Consider the following 16,307-nt stretch of genomic DNA (forward strand, 5'->3'; position numbering starts at 1 on the left):
TTGGATTCTTTAGATTATATATTGAAGTTGTAGGAAATTGTTATCCAGCGCCTGGTAAAACTACCCTAAATTTTGAGATTATATTATATTGAAGTTGTAGTAAATGGTTATCAAGCGCCTAGTAAGACTACCTTAGATTTTTTAGATTATATATTGAAGTTGAAGTTAATGGTTATCCAGCGCCTGGTAAAACTACCCTAGATTCTGAGATTATATATTCACGTTGTAGTAAATGGTTATCCAGCACCTGGTAAAACTACCTTAGATTTTTTAGATATTGACAGTGTGCTTCGGTTATATTTATAAATGCGCTTTTATAAATACGCACGTGACTCATGGGCTAGACTGGCCCCCAGTCTCGGTTCGGTTCTATCTCAGGATAATGTAACAATAAATAATTACATAATGCCCTATGAAAAAAAATGCCAAAGTCCTCTACCCCCCCCCCTTATTTTGTTCAATGCCAAAAACCCATTCCTCTTCATCCACAAATCGACGCCACTAATTACACCCACCACAGTCAACCATGCAGCAATATAGAAATATACTCGTATTATAAGTGAACGCGAAAGTCCAATGAGCGCTGATTCCGAGACTGGTCCAATCTGTTAGAGATCTCACTTCCAAATATTCGTTCAACGAAGCACGGTGATTCCGATGTCAATTACGAAAGCCCCGCCCCAGTTTCAATTCAAATATGGTAGCACAAAGCTATGCCGCGGGATGTGACGCAAGATCGGATGGGACACTTGTCAACAACTGAGAGGTATTGAGCTCAAGTGGCACGCGTCTGATAGACCCATGGTACGCGCAATAATAAAAGGCAACCACTCGACTCGGACTTAGGCCTATTGTCCATATTGCGTATATTATCGCGTGCGGTTTGCAAATGTTTGCACATTATTTAGCTAGGGAAGCCTTTTCAAATATCCCCGCGCTGCCAAGCTGCGTTGATTGGTCGGATACAATATCGTTGTTTAGTCGCTTACACAAACGTTAATGTAGTGAAAACATGGACGTGGTATATAGAAAGATTGCGTGACTCCAAATCCGTAAAAGTGAACTCCCAGCATTTTGTGGGAACTGGAAGTCAAATTGCTTACAGACTGGGAGGGTCCATGTATTGGGTTGATTTTTAATGCTATGTAATCTACATTACCAGTCGTTCTCCATGGACCCGAGGGAGGGTCTACTCATGGGCACGACATACCAAGACCAGCAAGCGTGACCAAATCCTCATTCATTGACCACTATACAGAAAAGCATAGGAACTCTGTAGATAAATATCATCAAATTTAGGTATTAATTGAATTGCAAAATTATTACACATGTTGCAATTCCGAATTTGTAATATGTTATCAAAAACAATATTTTGAAAGTATTTGACGACGGAAAAAAATATTCAACGACGGAAACTTTTACAATATAATCACAAAGTTGAACAAAATAGACAATTTTGCTGCATAATAGTCTCGTGTTGTTCCACCTTTGCATTCAAATGTATAGGAAGACCATCCACTATGTAGAAGGTCACTTCGAGACTTACTATCTACAAGCTGTTATGGCAGCGCGGAGGCCTCGAGGCGGTCACGTGCGTATTTATAAAAGCGCATTTATAAATATAACCGAAGTACACTGATTGAAGTTGTAGTAAATTGTTATTCAGCGCCTAATAAATCTACCCTAGATGTTGAGATTATATATTCAAGTTGTAGTAAATGGTTATCAAGCGCCTAGTAAGACTACCTTAGATTTTTTAGATTATATAATTATTGAAGTTGAAGTAAATGGTTATCCAGCGCCTGGTAAAACTACCCTAGATTCTGAGATTATATATTCACGTTGTACTGTTGTAGTAAATGGTTATCCAGCACCTGGTAAAACTACCTTAGATTTTTTAGATATTGAAGTTGTAGTAAATTGTTATCCAGCGCCTAAAACTACACTAGATTTAGAGATTAATTATGAAGTGCTGATCATCCGGCGCCTGGAAAGATTACCTTATAAAATCTAGGTAAGGTAATTGTGGGAGCAGTTCATCGGGACGACTTGGAAATAATGAAAGAAATAATATCATTCGCCTTTTTTTCCGTTTAAATTTAAAAAAAATCAATCATGATACAATCATTTAAGTAAAGGCCTATATTCTCGCATTGGGAACTAAACCAGTAAAACATCCTTTGCAGATGAAATATTTTCATCATGAAAAAGCTCATCATTTTAAAATTAATTATATTTAAACTGGGAACTTACTTCAGGGTAGCCGTCAATCGTTCACCAGCTTCGATTGGATCGCGATGAGTAGGGTGATGCCAAAGTCTGTGTCCAACCTTTTCTAGGAGCAATTGTAATTCTGAACGACTCATGGTGGGATTTGTGGTCAAAAATTCGCTGTTCAGGCACCATGATTCGGATAGGTGCCAAGCTCGCGTCTCTTGGTAAGCAGGTACCTTGCGTATGGCCGGCCAAGACGGCGTTGTCGTCTTCTAAAACGTCTACGTGCAATTAAACACGTAACATTTTGCATCGTCAATGCAACCAACCTTGCTCCTGGTGGGGCCATGATTTCAGAATGAATAGGCTACGGGGAATCGGCCTAGTGAGTATACGGCGTTTAAACATGTATGTAACCTATGATTTTGGGTAGGAATACACGTCCGTCAAGGCATAATGGTTTTATGCGCGTTAGTGCATAATGCTTTATTATGACATCATAGTCATTTGTAATGAAACCTTTTCAACTTTTGTAGTATTTTGGTGGGCATCATTGCGTGCAATGAAAATGCGAGGCTACTGATTGACGTCGAAGACTCGCTAAATTTACCACGTCTTAGAAATTAGGCAACACCGTATCAATTAAGCAACACTCATGACAGTACAAAAATAGCAAATAAATTTTTCCGGTACACACTTTTTATTGGACGTGTAATACTTTTTGACGTCACGAAAATTATTATACGTAACATATGGAGTCTGCAGTCTAAGAGTTGATATGAATTATTCATAACCGATCGATACCTTGCCTCACTTTACACTGATAGGGTTTCTCTTTGGTGTGAGTTCTCATATGTACTTTAAGGATTCCCTTCAGTGTAAAACATTTCTGACAATATTCACACCGATATGGTTTCTTCTCATTGGTGCGAGATCTGATATGGTATTTCTGATCTGGTATTTCAAACGTTTGCGTGGCTAATACCAGGGATATGAGACAACAAGGCCGTGAATTTAGTGCCCACTTAACTTCCCGATGTCGGTAGACACACAACCATCACTTGCTGTTCAAGTTCACGTTGGCCGATTAAAAAAAAGACATTTTGTTCAATTCTGTTGGGATAAATAAGTGGAAAATGACAGACAATTTGGTAGGGGAAAAAATAACTGGACAATTCTGAAAAACATGCAAGCAAACAAAAAAACTTAAGGTAGCTGCCTCGGATACAACACCCTTGCAAGAAAATAGCTCATGTGTCAAATCAATCAGGTCTATTCATTTAAATCTTTAATCATAACACAGGTATTTTCCCCACCTATTTTAAGAGTCTTATTGTAACAGGTCTTATGTTTTCTTTTTCTTTTTTGAAAATTCCCTACATTTTGACAGTATTTGATTTTTTTTTGCCCACTTAGGAAGGAGCTATGGTTACCAAACTTTCAGGGATGGTAAATAAGCTTAATACCCAAATTCTATCGCCAGGATTTTTGGATGAAGTGTTTCCTTCTTGATTTTTTTCCCATTTTATATTTTAGGGAATGTTCAAAACCCTATAGCTTAAAATAGAAACACTTAATTGGAAAAAGTTGGCGGGAGAATTAAGATATTAATCTTTTTTACCATGTTCACCACCCCTGAGAGTTTGGTAACCATAGCACCTTCCTAAGTGGGCAAAAAATCCTAGAATTTAGGTAATTTAGTGTTTCTAGAACAAATCTAAAAAAACATTTAAAAAAGTACCAACATTCCTTTTAAATTAAGTAACACTATGTTAGAAAATAAACTTGGTTTCTATTATTCTGTGATATATTGGCAACAAAATGAATCTTAAAACTTTTATATACAATTGCTACAAAGGAGGGAAAAAATCAGTTTTATAATAAAATGTTTGTTTTCAAAAATGTGGCTATTTTGAGAAACCTTCCCTGTAGTAATTCAATGGGATTTTAAGATGACAAAAAATTGCATTAGTCAAAAACGATTTTTGGAAAAAATTAAAACTTGGCAAGTAAAACTTTCTCATCAATACACACATCCTATATCATTTTCAAGCAGTTCTGTGCACGACACCGTAGCCGATGAAAGCTTTTTCTGTAATATTATTAACAGTGGTGATGGGTTGTAAATAGGTGAAGTGATAATTCCTCATTGTAGATTGGGACTGTATGTATTAATTGTGTTAGGTATTTTGCACTATAAATTTTTAATTTAATGAAACAGTAAAAACAAAACAGTTGACCTTACATTCATGTGCAAAATAAAACATTTGGCCTGAAGTGTGAGGCCTTAACCATTTTCTGATAACACATTGATAAATGATTCTCTTTTGGGTGTGAATTCTGATAATTATCTTAATTTTCAGATATCGCGGGTCCGATCACTGAGGTTTCTCTTTGGTATGAATGTGTCTAATGTGTGATTTGAGGTAATACAGTCGTGAAAAGCATTTTTGACAATACTCACATTGATATGGCTTCTCTGTGCTGTGCACTATCATGTGGCATTTCAAACTCCTCTCTGTTGAGAGGCATTTTCCACAATGATCACACTGATATGTTTTCTCTTTGATGTGAACGTCCATAATGTGTCGTTTGAGCTTGGTTTTATCTGCAAAGCATTTCTTACAATGCTCACATTCCGGTTTCTCTTTTGTGTGTTTTGTGTGAATTCTTACGTGGCCGGCGCGATCGTAGCTTGTTGAGAAGCATTTCCCACAATACGTACACTGATATGGTTTCTCTTTGGTGTGAGTTCTTTTAAAGTGTAGTGTGAGTTTCTTTCTCTCAACGAAGGATTTCCCACAATATTCACATTGATAGGATTTTTCTTGGGTATGCCTACCCCTAATGTGAATTTTGAGAGAATGACTTCGTGCAAAGCATTCCTGACAATACTCACACTGATATGGTTTCTCTTTGGTATGAGTTCTTTTAAAGTGTAGTGTGAGTTTCTTTCTCTCAACGAAGGATTTCCCACAATATTCACATTGATAGGGTTTCTCTAGGGTATGCCTACTCCTAATGTGAATTTTGAGAGAATGACTTCGTGCAAAGCATTCCTGACAATGCTCACACTGATATGGTTTTTCTTTGGTGTGGATTCTTATGTGCATTGTGAGATCAATGTTTTTAGTGAAGGATTTCCCACAATACTCGCATTGATAGGGTGTCTTTAGCGTGTGGTATCTAATAATGTGCTCTTTTAGATTACCCATGTGTGAATAGCATTTATGGCAATACTCACACTGATATGGTTTCTCTTTGGTGTGAGTCCTGATATGTACTCCAAGGGCATGCTTCTGAGCAAAACATTTCTGACAATACTCACACTGGTGTGGTTTCTCTTTGGTGTGAGTTCTGATATGGTATTTCAAAATTCTTTTTGTCCTGAAACATTTCCCGCAATGTTCACACTGGAAAAGTTTAGGCCTGTGGGTTATTAAATGCTCTTTAAGGTAAATATTGTCTGCAAAGCATTTCTGACAATACTCACACTTGTACGGTTTAACTGTGATATGCATGTGAGATTGAAGGTGCCGTGTCAAATTCGTCTGTGCTGAGAAATGTTTCTGACAATAATCACACTGATATGTTTTCTCTTTGGTGTGAGTTTTGATGTGTGCTTTGAGCGTGCAATTAGATGCAAAACATGTCTGACAATCGTCACACTGATAGCTTTTCTCTTTGGTGTTAGTTTCAATGTGGTACTGCATGCCACTACTGTGTCCAAATCGTTTTTGACAATACTTACACTGATAGGGTTTCTCTTTGGTGTGAGTTCTCATATGCACTTTAAGGATTCCATTCAGTGTAAAACATTTCTGACAATACTCACACCGATATGGTTTCTTCTCATTGGTGCGAGATCTGATATGGTATTTCAATGATCTCTTTGACCTGAAACATTTTCCACAATGATCACACTGACACAGCTTGTGGATTTGACGCAAGTGCTCTTTGAGGCAAATACTATTTGCAAAGTATTTCTGACAATAGTCGCACTGGTTAAGTTTACCTGTGATATGCATGTGAGACTGAAGGTGGTCTGTCAAACTCGGCTGTGTTGATAAGTATTTCCGAGAATAATTACACTGATATGTGTTCTCTTTGGTGTGCGCGTTGACGTGTGCTCTGAGTTTGCAATTGGATGCAAAACATTTCTGACAATCGTCACATTGATAACGTTTTCCTTTGGTGTTAGTTTTAATATGGTATTTGAGGCCTCTGCTGCTTGCAAATTGCTTTTGACAATACTCGCACTGATATGGTTTCACTTCCTTATGAGTTCTGATGTGTGCTTTCAGTTCGCAATTGGATGCAAAACATTTCTGACAATCGTCACATTGATAGCGTTTCCCTTCGGTGTTAATTTTAATGTGGCGTTTGAGGCTTCTACTAATTGCAAATTTCTTTTGACAATACTCACACTGATATGGTTTCATTTCATTGTGGGTTCTGGTGTGTGCTTTCAGTTTTTTCTTGGATGCAAAACCTTTCTTACAATAGTCGCACTGATAGGGGTTCTTTCTGGTATGAGTTCTGATATGTATTTTGAGTTCATAATTGGATGCACACGATTTCTGACAATATTCACACTGATACGGTTTCTCTTTGGTGTGAGTTATGATATGTGCTTTCAATTTGCATTTGGATGGAAAACATTTCTGACAATGGCCACACTGAAAAGGTTTCTCTTTTCTGCAAGTTCTATAAATATTTGTTTCCTTGCATAAAAATTTGCTATATTTCATCCTGTGTCTACGTTTATGCTGTGAAAGTTTGTCAAAAGAGACAAAACTGGTTCTGCAGATTGTACATCTGAGTGGTTGTAACATTGATGCCATTCTCTTGCGGTGACAGCCACTCTATATTGCTTTGCACGTAATTTCCTGCATTAAAAACATAAAATACGCATGAATATAATCATAATCTTTAGCTTGAAAACAAATGTTTTTTGGAAGGGGGTGGGTCATGAATATTCTGGGGGGTCATAGAATTTGGAGACCAAAACTAGGGGGATATATTTTAACACCCAAAATAGGGGGTTATAGAATTATTAAGGGCTGGTATGGTGACTCGCGCATTCTTTACATTAAATCAAAATGTGCGCACAATCTTTAATAATATTATGCCAAACATTCCGCTTACGATTGAAATTTAACACGCTCCGCACACTTTCTTCACTCAAAACTTTTGGCGTGATACAAGCCTTAGTGCCGGCAATGAATAATTTGTCTAGAGTCTGTGTAAGAGGAAAGGAGGGTCATAAAAATGTTCGATCCAAGATAGGGGGGGTTGTAAAAAAATTTAGCCTGAAATAAGGGGGCTCATAAAAAATTGACTCGTCACCAACATATTCATGACCCCCTGCCAAAGAAAAATGACATCCCCTTAAATGTAGTCGGTAGTCCAGTTACGTCTAAGGGGGCTATCTTTTTTTTTGGAAGGGGGGTCCCAAATATGTCGGTGACCGGAATCATTTCTTTTTTATGACCCCCTTATCGTGGGCTAAATTTTTTTTAGGACCCTCCTTATCACGGGTTGAAAATTTTTATGACCCCCCCCCCCCCTTCCTCCTACACAGACTCAAGAAAAATTATTCATTGCCGGAACAAAGGCACGAAGTGCGTTAAAATTTCAATTGAAAGTGTAAAGATGGCGTGCACAAATTTTGCATTATATAATGAAAGATTGTGCGCACATTTTAATTGTTATTGTTAAGACAAAGAACACGCGCGACAATTTTGAGTCACCAGCCCAATAATTCTAGTATAACCACCCTATTTTGGGTGTTAAAATATTATAACCCCTCCCATTTTTGGTCTAAAAATTGACTATGACAACCCTGTATTTTTGGATCCCCCCTTCCGATGAAAATGATAGCCCCCTAAAACTTAAAAGCGGGTCAGTATTATTTCTAAAGAACAATTTTATATACGCACACACTCATGAGATCTATGCTTATTTCCCAGAGCTAATATCTATGCAAGTGTTAATTTCTGTTGTGACGTTACATACATGTCAGGGGCTGTGCAATAATTATGAGCACTGGGGGAGGGTAAAATTGGGGGAGGCAAGAAATTTTTGGCGAACCAAAGGGGGGGCTAAGCAATTCTTGGCAAGCCGAGAGGGGGGGCAATCAATTTTTGGCACACATTCATGGGGCGGGTTTTAAATAAAACGCTCTACAAAGGCTTCGGAAAACAGCACGGAAACGCTTTAATATGCAAATTTTCCTGCTCGCTGCGCTCGCAACATATATCTAGACAATATAAGGTTTGCAAATTGGGATCCCAAAAATTTGGCATGTGCAAGTTAAGGGGGGCAAAGATTAATTGGCGGGCCGAGAGGGGGGGCAAGCAATTTTGGCAGGCCGAGAGGGGGAGGGGGGGGCAAGCGACTTTTGGCGGGTGGTCCGGAAATTTTACCCCCCACCCCCCGGAGGCTCAAAATTATTGCACAAGCCCCTGATGGAATTAGCTCCAACAAAACCCGCAAAAAGTTGCCAGGCATGTTTTTGAGTGATATGCCTTTAAAGATGACATTCCCACAAAAAAATCAAATTTTGGAATTCTCAATTTCATGGTATTTGACCTTGGGACTGAGTGGACTTTCAAATCTTTGAACTTTAGTACTTATTAAAAAGAGGTTTATTATTCACAGTTGAACTATAGTCCATAGATGATAAACCTCCATATTTTCGTTATTTCGGACACTGTTCCCAATGTTTGCTGATCATATTTCTCCAATATTTTGAGAAGTTGACATCGAATTTTCTATTCTATATTGTTGGCAATAATGTCTTTTGCCAATAGTATGTTTAAAGTTGTAATTTTGTGTTTTTGATCGCAAAGATCTGATATTTTTATTCCCGATTCGAATTCTGCACCCTTCGAGAATTCGGCAATAACTTTGACAATAATTTTGCCTTTTTGGACACTAAAATGCATTCGATCCTTAAGTTTGTTTCAACCGAGTCTTAAATTACTAAGCACAATAAGGTTGGTACCGGTACCACTACCACTATACTGATGAAATTTTAAAGAATTTTTTTCAAATTTCTGACCTGCGCAAATAAGCCCTTTCGCAATTTCGGAAAATTGCAACTGTGCATGCTCAGACATCGTCACACAGTTCTTCGACGAGAGATAAACAGAACCAATCTCCCCCATTGACGGCTGTGTGAATGAACTGCGACTCAAAGGGAATCCACCATTATTTTTCATGTCTTTTACAAGATTAGCCATTTGAAACAATCACAATCAATACTTTGCTTGTATGAAAGTATTGAGAGGACATCTGGACCAAAGAATGTGAAAAACACAAGTAGGTAGCATTTCTTTAAAAGTGTTAAGTTCACTCCCATTGAAATATACTGCAGGAGTCGCCGTGTTCATCTCCAATTCTTTTCATGGATATTACCCACAATGCACTCTGTTCTGGAATTGTGAAAGGGCTTATCGTTAAGTGTGTATTTCCCATTGACATCCAAAATGGCGTAAGCCAGTCCTAAATATACATAGGTACGGCGTATATAGGACTGGCAAGTGAGTCTATATGTCATTCGATGCTCGAGCTTAGTCCTAAACCTTAAACATCATTTTCCGAGGCGTGGAAGTACACCAAATTGGTGTCAGGTGACCTTTGACATTCTTTTGTGGCGAGTGACATGGTCTTTCAATTCACGCCGAGTGTCCTTGACAGGCTTGACTATGCTTGTGGTCATGAAAGAATTCAAAAGATAACATCTGCCCCACACAGTGTCATCGACCCTATATCTTCATGGCAGAAATCGCCATGGTAGGTTGAATCCATAGCCACGATTGGCCATTTGGTTCAGACCTTTGAAGCTCTTTGAGACGATTAATTTGTCGAGGGACATGACTATGGCTACTCACAATAGCCGGGTTATTGATCTTGGTTGTGCGTCAATAAGCTTGTATACCCCATTGAGGTCAATGGTCATCGACTTTTATACTGCCTAGTGTACTACACGATGTAGTCCATACAGGACCAACGCAATATAAAATTAGAGTTTTGGTCCGATTTTGAGTTCAAAGCGCACAGCCAATTTTCAAAGCGCATTCTAGCGACTATCATATCTGTTCAACACGTATTTTCAAGTGTATGAGACCACATCTGGTTTCTTGAGAAAAATTCATTTACGGAGATATTCATCATTTTCTAACCCGGTATCCGAAGATTTTCGTCTGATATCAAAATCGTGCATAGCAATTCACGTGTATCGATCCCGTGTATTCACTTTAGTGTCTCTGCCGCACCAAATAATTATTAGCCAGGCGGTGTCGGTGTGCCCCAATAATCCCAAGCTATTGTCTGAAACTGCACCTCGGAAGATGTATGGTAAGAACTCAGTCCTCAAATGATAGTCATATATCGACCAAAAGATAAGTGACTGAATATCATTGAGGACTGAGTTCCGCAGTCTAGCTCGAGCTATAAAACAGTGGTCATCAGCCAGAGGATGATAAATCTATTACCGTACCATCCTTCGCCTTAAAAAGGCATTTCGTGCACAGCTAGACATGTCCACATTGCTTATTATAGAGGGCGACATTCAATCCAAAAAGTTGTGTCCACAGTAGCTCACAGTCAATGGCTTAACTGTGTAATCCCCATAGGGAAAAACAAAAATTTGAAATTTGGACACCAGAAACTTGACGACGTAGTCTAAAAAGTGCTGGTACTTTATCCTTGATACAGAAGTCAGCATGCAGTGAAAGTTAGATTTCATAAAATAAAATCGATTTTGTGTAAAATGGATTATCGTTAAAAAAAAATGATGCCTTACATGCTTTTTTTGTACAGTAAGTCAGTGTAAGCCATTGTCAATGATGGGCGCAGAAAAGTGCAGTTTTTTAAAAACAGACATTTGCCCATAACTTCGCTAATTTTTGACCTACAGACATGGTTGACCCCTCATTTTTTAAGTTAAATAATCACCGTTTTAAACAAAATAATTTCAATGTGAAATATCCTACTTGAAAATTTTGTGAACATGCCTAGCACAGCCTCATCCCCCCACTTTTTTCAAAAAAAGTTGAGATTTTTATACCTGCTACATAATAATGTTTATGTACCAAATATTTCTTGCAGCTTAATACGTTTTAGTCGTTTAGCAAAAATATCGTCAAATTTGAATTTCTGGTAATTACAACGGTGGCTATAGGTCATAGGAGCAGCACTGTAATACACAATCATGCAAACTCGCAAACGCAAAATCGGAATCCACTGAAATTTTGGGAATAAGCTTTTTTCGTGGATATCTACTGAAATATGTCATAAAAAGAGGATGCTAGGATCACGAAATCCTACTTACCAAAATTCCCTTCAGGCTGTTCACTTGAATTTTTCTTCTTCTGTTAGCCTATCTTTGTTCGTTTTCGACAACATGCCAGTGCCCAGTGCAAATTTAACCCAAATTTATATTGTTTACTTTTAATATGGCTAATCGCAGCCTGTAACTTGAGCCTTCGATCGACTCTCATACGTACGGTCTACTCCCATTCTGTCCTTATACAAATATGCCTACGTTGATTTAGATTACATAGGCCTATAAATGGTTAAAAGACTGACACTAGGAAGTTGGAGCAGGCTGTAACATATAAGCATCATTAGGGAGTGTTCATAAATATAAATATAAATATAAATAAAAAGGGAGGGGGGGCAAAAACGTTTTGGACCTCAAAAGAGGGGGGACCAAAAATTTTAGGTTTTGCGCGCATTTGAGACTAGGCCTATCTATATCACGTTTAATTCATGGGTAAGTTTTGGTTTTCAGTGGTTTTGTTTGAAAAATGTTGGCATTTCGTGGACACATTTCTATTAAAGGCTTAATGTACGATTTCCGTCCAAATCCCTTGCTTTTTTTTCTTCAAGTTGGGTTGTGTGCCTGTCGGGATTTGTGTTTATTTGTTGTCATGTTTAGTAACACTTTGGGTTGGTAAACTGTTAATTCTTTAAATGAAAAGGTTTGTTTGTTTGTTTGTCAAAACCAGTTGAAGAAACTTACATTTCTTGCTGACAGTTTCAGGCGTCAGTAAATCACTGACTTTCTCGAAGCTTGGTGTTGTTGTGATGATCCAACAGCTGATGACTGCTAATTCTTTCTTATTAAATACAGGGTGTAACAATAAAAGTTGTACAATTTTGAAAATAGAATGACACAATTATGCGGCTTATTTTTTGGTTTGATATTTATATATCTATCAAGATGATTTCTTTAGCCACCAGCTAAGCTTTGTTCCAATAAAATCGACGGTATACAAGTGACGATATGGCCAAGTGTGTAACCTAGTCTTAAAACCGCTTGGGCCACTTTTGTCTAAGTGTTACAAAAGTGACTGAATAGAGTTGAACCATGGACCAGTTGAACGATGCTCTTATGATAGGTAGTTTTAAACAATGGGGTATTCGAAGTGGTAGAAATAATTACATAATAGAATATCTCCTTGAGTTTTTGAAAGTCACAACTAAGCACTGACATAACCTTATTTACTAGAAATCGTGGCTGCAGCTCAACAACTTCAACCCCAATTTACGTTGGAAGTGAGTATTTTTATGGTTGTGACATTTTTGGTAGCACATGGAGTCAAGCAGAAACCATAAGATTGTTTATAGCTCATTTTCCAAACTCACGTCTTATATCAAGGCATACATTTGCATATAACTATGAGAAGTATGTAGAATTTGTTAACAGAATAGAAATGCTGGCAATAGTGGTCGCCCCAGAACAGCTAGAAGTCCAGCTGAACTTAATTTCAAAATTTTATTGTTTTGCACTTACGGATGCAAAAACTGTTCTCAGTTTTACCAATGATATCTCAGGGGAATGAGAAATTACTCTATTTATAAGATATTTTGAAAGGAATTTCATGACTTCATTTATAGATTTTAAAGAAATATCATATTATTATTAAGTTCATGTTAATATATGAAGAAACACCACTTATAATTCTTTTGTGTCAGTTCTTTGATGTTTAATGCACGATAAGCATATCTACGCGGTTCAAACTTGATATGCGCAAACATGGCAAAAGTGGCCCAACACGTTTTCTGGACGATTTAATTAATCGGACATAACTTTTGAATCCGAGCTAGTAAAGGAACCAACTAAACGTCTTCTTGTAGCCAAGATATTACTGATTGTATTGCATATAGCATTTGTGCCCTAACTTCTTTAGTTTTTTCCTGAGAAGTCAAAATGCAATTGTATAAATTTTATTGTTACACCCTGTATATTCAGTTTCCTCTTGTAGCGAGCAATCGTTCCCCATTAATTGTGTTTATTTGTTCTTGTACAGGATGCGTATCCCCATTACCTACTTTACTTATAATTATAATTATGCCGGCATATTCCCTTGCTTTTTTTTCAAAGTTGGGTTGTGTGCCTGTCGGGATTTGTGTTTATTTGTTGTCATGTTTAATTGTAACACTTTGGGTTGGTAAAACTGTTAATTCTTTCTGTTCATTGATTAATTTAATCAATGGACCAACAGATCATCCTGGTTAGATCTTTTATACCGGATCCCTATACACTTGTTTCATTGGTCATTCCTTGAATACATTTATATGGGTGGCCGTTATCAAGACTCAACTTGTTACAAGCGGACAAGTGAACAACACCATCTTAAGGGATGGGTTTATATGTGTGTAAATGGAGGAGAAATGGGAGGATTTTGGCATGTTTGCTGTGATTGTTTGCCTAGCAATATTGATCACAAGTACACAATTGATGGTGCATATCAAGGACCAAACTCTATAGTTTTATATTTGAGCACGATCACTTCTGTAAGGTCATGGGAAATTATGTAAATCGGCTTTTATATTTGATGTTGCATATCGGCTCACGCACTTTATTTTTGTACCCAGTATTTCACAAAGTCCCTGTACTCTGATGACCCTATGACTTTTTGCTGGTATGTTGAGCACTTTAAACAATTAATTATAGTACTTACCTCCTACTTTAGGAACATGCGTATGTCTTAATGTATGTCGACCATGTCAACAACCCAGTGTAGTTTTACATGGTTGGAAAAGTCTATTTCCTTTCGCTATTTTGCCAATCATAATTCATAAATTGTCCAACTTTTTTGACAAAAAAGAGTTTTACATTTATTCCGCCAGCAAGGAAACACAAATTTATGTGTATCCAGTGCGTCCTTTACGTTTAAATAGTTCAGTTTATTGTCAAGTTGTGCCTCTATACGCCATATTTACGGAATTGATGATACGAGCTGATACGGAATTTTTGAACCCAAATTTCTTGAAATATACATTACCTTTTTAACTTCTCGCCACGAAATTGGATTCATAAGAAGGTCAAATACAAGCCTTCCATTATGGCTGGTATCATCATCTCGATTGGTGTCTTGTGTTAGTATTATTCCATATTTTGCTGGTAGAAGTTCAATGAAACCCTCCATAATTCACGACTACTGTCACTTGTGTTATAAACTCGATGTGTTTACTATATTGTCGCTCGGGTCCGCGACTAATCGTAGGGACCAGTCTATCATTAGCTATTCTATACACTTTTCAATAGCCTTATTGTGATGTGTGGGAGTTTTAAAAGCCGAGCCATGAACAAAATATAATGCGAGCACCCGGGGGGCATCAACTTTAGAGGTGACGGTATGTGCCTGTCAATATATGCCCCTCTTTGAAGCCGACTATACCCGATGACCAGGCACCTTCAGTTTTCAAAATATTATACCCAATGACCCCTTTTTCATTTTGATTGTACATAATTGACCCTTTTTTTATTAAAAAAAAACCCAACGTTTTGTACTGATATGCGCCTACTTCGCGACGCTTGTACAAAATGTAGGCACATATACCCATCAATTCTAAAGTTGAGTGCCCCAGGGCGAGCGCATACTGCGGGCCAATGAACAATGAGATAGTGGCTTTTCTGATATCACTTTGAGGAACTGTTGAAGTTTAAATCAGCCAACGAGTAGGTGTGTCCAAATTGCACATCTTGAATTGAGACCAAGACATGCTGTTATTTCAATTGTTATATCGTTCCGGTTGGTTTATTACCTACCATTGCCTACGAGATGCAGTTCTAAGGTGACAGAGGGACAGGTCTGCAATTCGATTCCACAACCATTCATACCTTTCATCTGTTTTATTGTATTATCGTGCGAATTGCTCCGTGGTACCTTACGGGTACCTGAATTTTATTTGAATGAAGATGACTCTGTCATGCTCGACGTCATATTGCATAATTTCTATACAGTATATGCAATAAACCAACCAGAACAGTATAACAATTGAAATAATAGGCAGTTCTAAGATAGGTTAAGAAGAATATAACTTCATTCTGTATTATTATTCAAGGTTGTAACGTGTGTCTATGCTGTCATGTAGGCCTACCTGGCAACAGACACGCCCCCGGTACAAACAGATGAAATTTGTAGAAAAGCGAGATTATGAAAAAAACATTAAAAAATGATACTTTGAGGTATTGTTTTTTTAATTTTTGTATGGCAGATCATACATACACATGTGCTGAGGTCAAAAAGGTAAAAATTTTGTTTTTGACCCCTGACTCACCTGTCATTCCAAACAACCCCTTAAAGGACTTTGCAGCAAATCTGCAGCATGCGGGGAACCAACTTGACCAACAGCAGAGAAGAACGATGCTTGGAAGCCATCTCACATGAAGGAAGGCCTATTCGTTATTGAAAGACATTAATAAGCTGCAGCATTCATTTTAATTTATTCACTGAACCATAAAAACTGATTTTGAATGTGTGACACCTTAATCAGGTAAAGCTTAAATTGAATTGAATTAAATTATGCTTCTTTTTGATTAAATTACTCACTTAAGAGACCGTTCACAAACACTTGTAAGGGGGGGGCGCTGACGCAAAAAAAATTATCGCATAAATTTTTCGGGCCCCCCTTTACATACCTCGAAAATTTCAGGGCCCCCCTTTTTGACATGAAATAATGGGTCAACCCCATAGAAAAGCATATAAACTCAATTTTTCCAGGAAAATTTGTGGTCATTTTTCAGCCCCCTCTGGAGGGTCAAAAAATTCAGGGCCCCTTTTTGCATCAGG

The 16,307-nt window shown here is 37.7% G+C and overlaps 1 protein-coding gene across 1 annotated transcript; it reads right to left on the bottom strand.

Moving 5' to 3' along the window:
- Positions 1–2,763: 2,763 nt before the first annotated feature.
- Positions 2,764–11,650, bottom strand: LOC140144684 (uncharacterized). Its single transcript, XM_072166489.1, has 2 exons — positions 11,555–11,650; positions 2,764–7,103 (listed from the first exon to the last, which is right to left on the bottom strand). The coding sequence occupies exon 2, from the start codon at positions 7,056–7,058 to the stop codon at positions 4,593–4,595; it is 2,466 nt and encodes an 821-aa protein (XP_072022590.1). The 5' UTR covers positions 7,059–7,103; positions 11,555–11,650; the 3' UTR covers positions 2,764–4,592.
- Between the last annotated feature and the right edge of the window lie 4,657 nt (positions 11,651–16,307).

Source organism: Amphiura filiformis, unplaced genomic scaffold, assembly GCF_039555335.1.
Source record: "Amphiura filiformis unplaced genomic scaffold, Afil_fr2py scaffold_72, whole genome shotgun sequence".
In the NCBI taxonomy this organism is placed as follows: Eukaryota; Metazoa; Echinodermata; class Ophiuroidea; order Amphilepidida; family Amphiuridae; genus Amphiura; species Amphiura filiformis.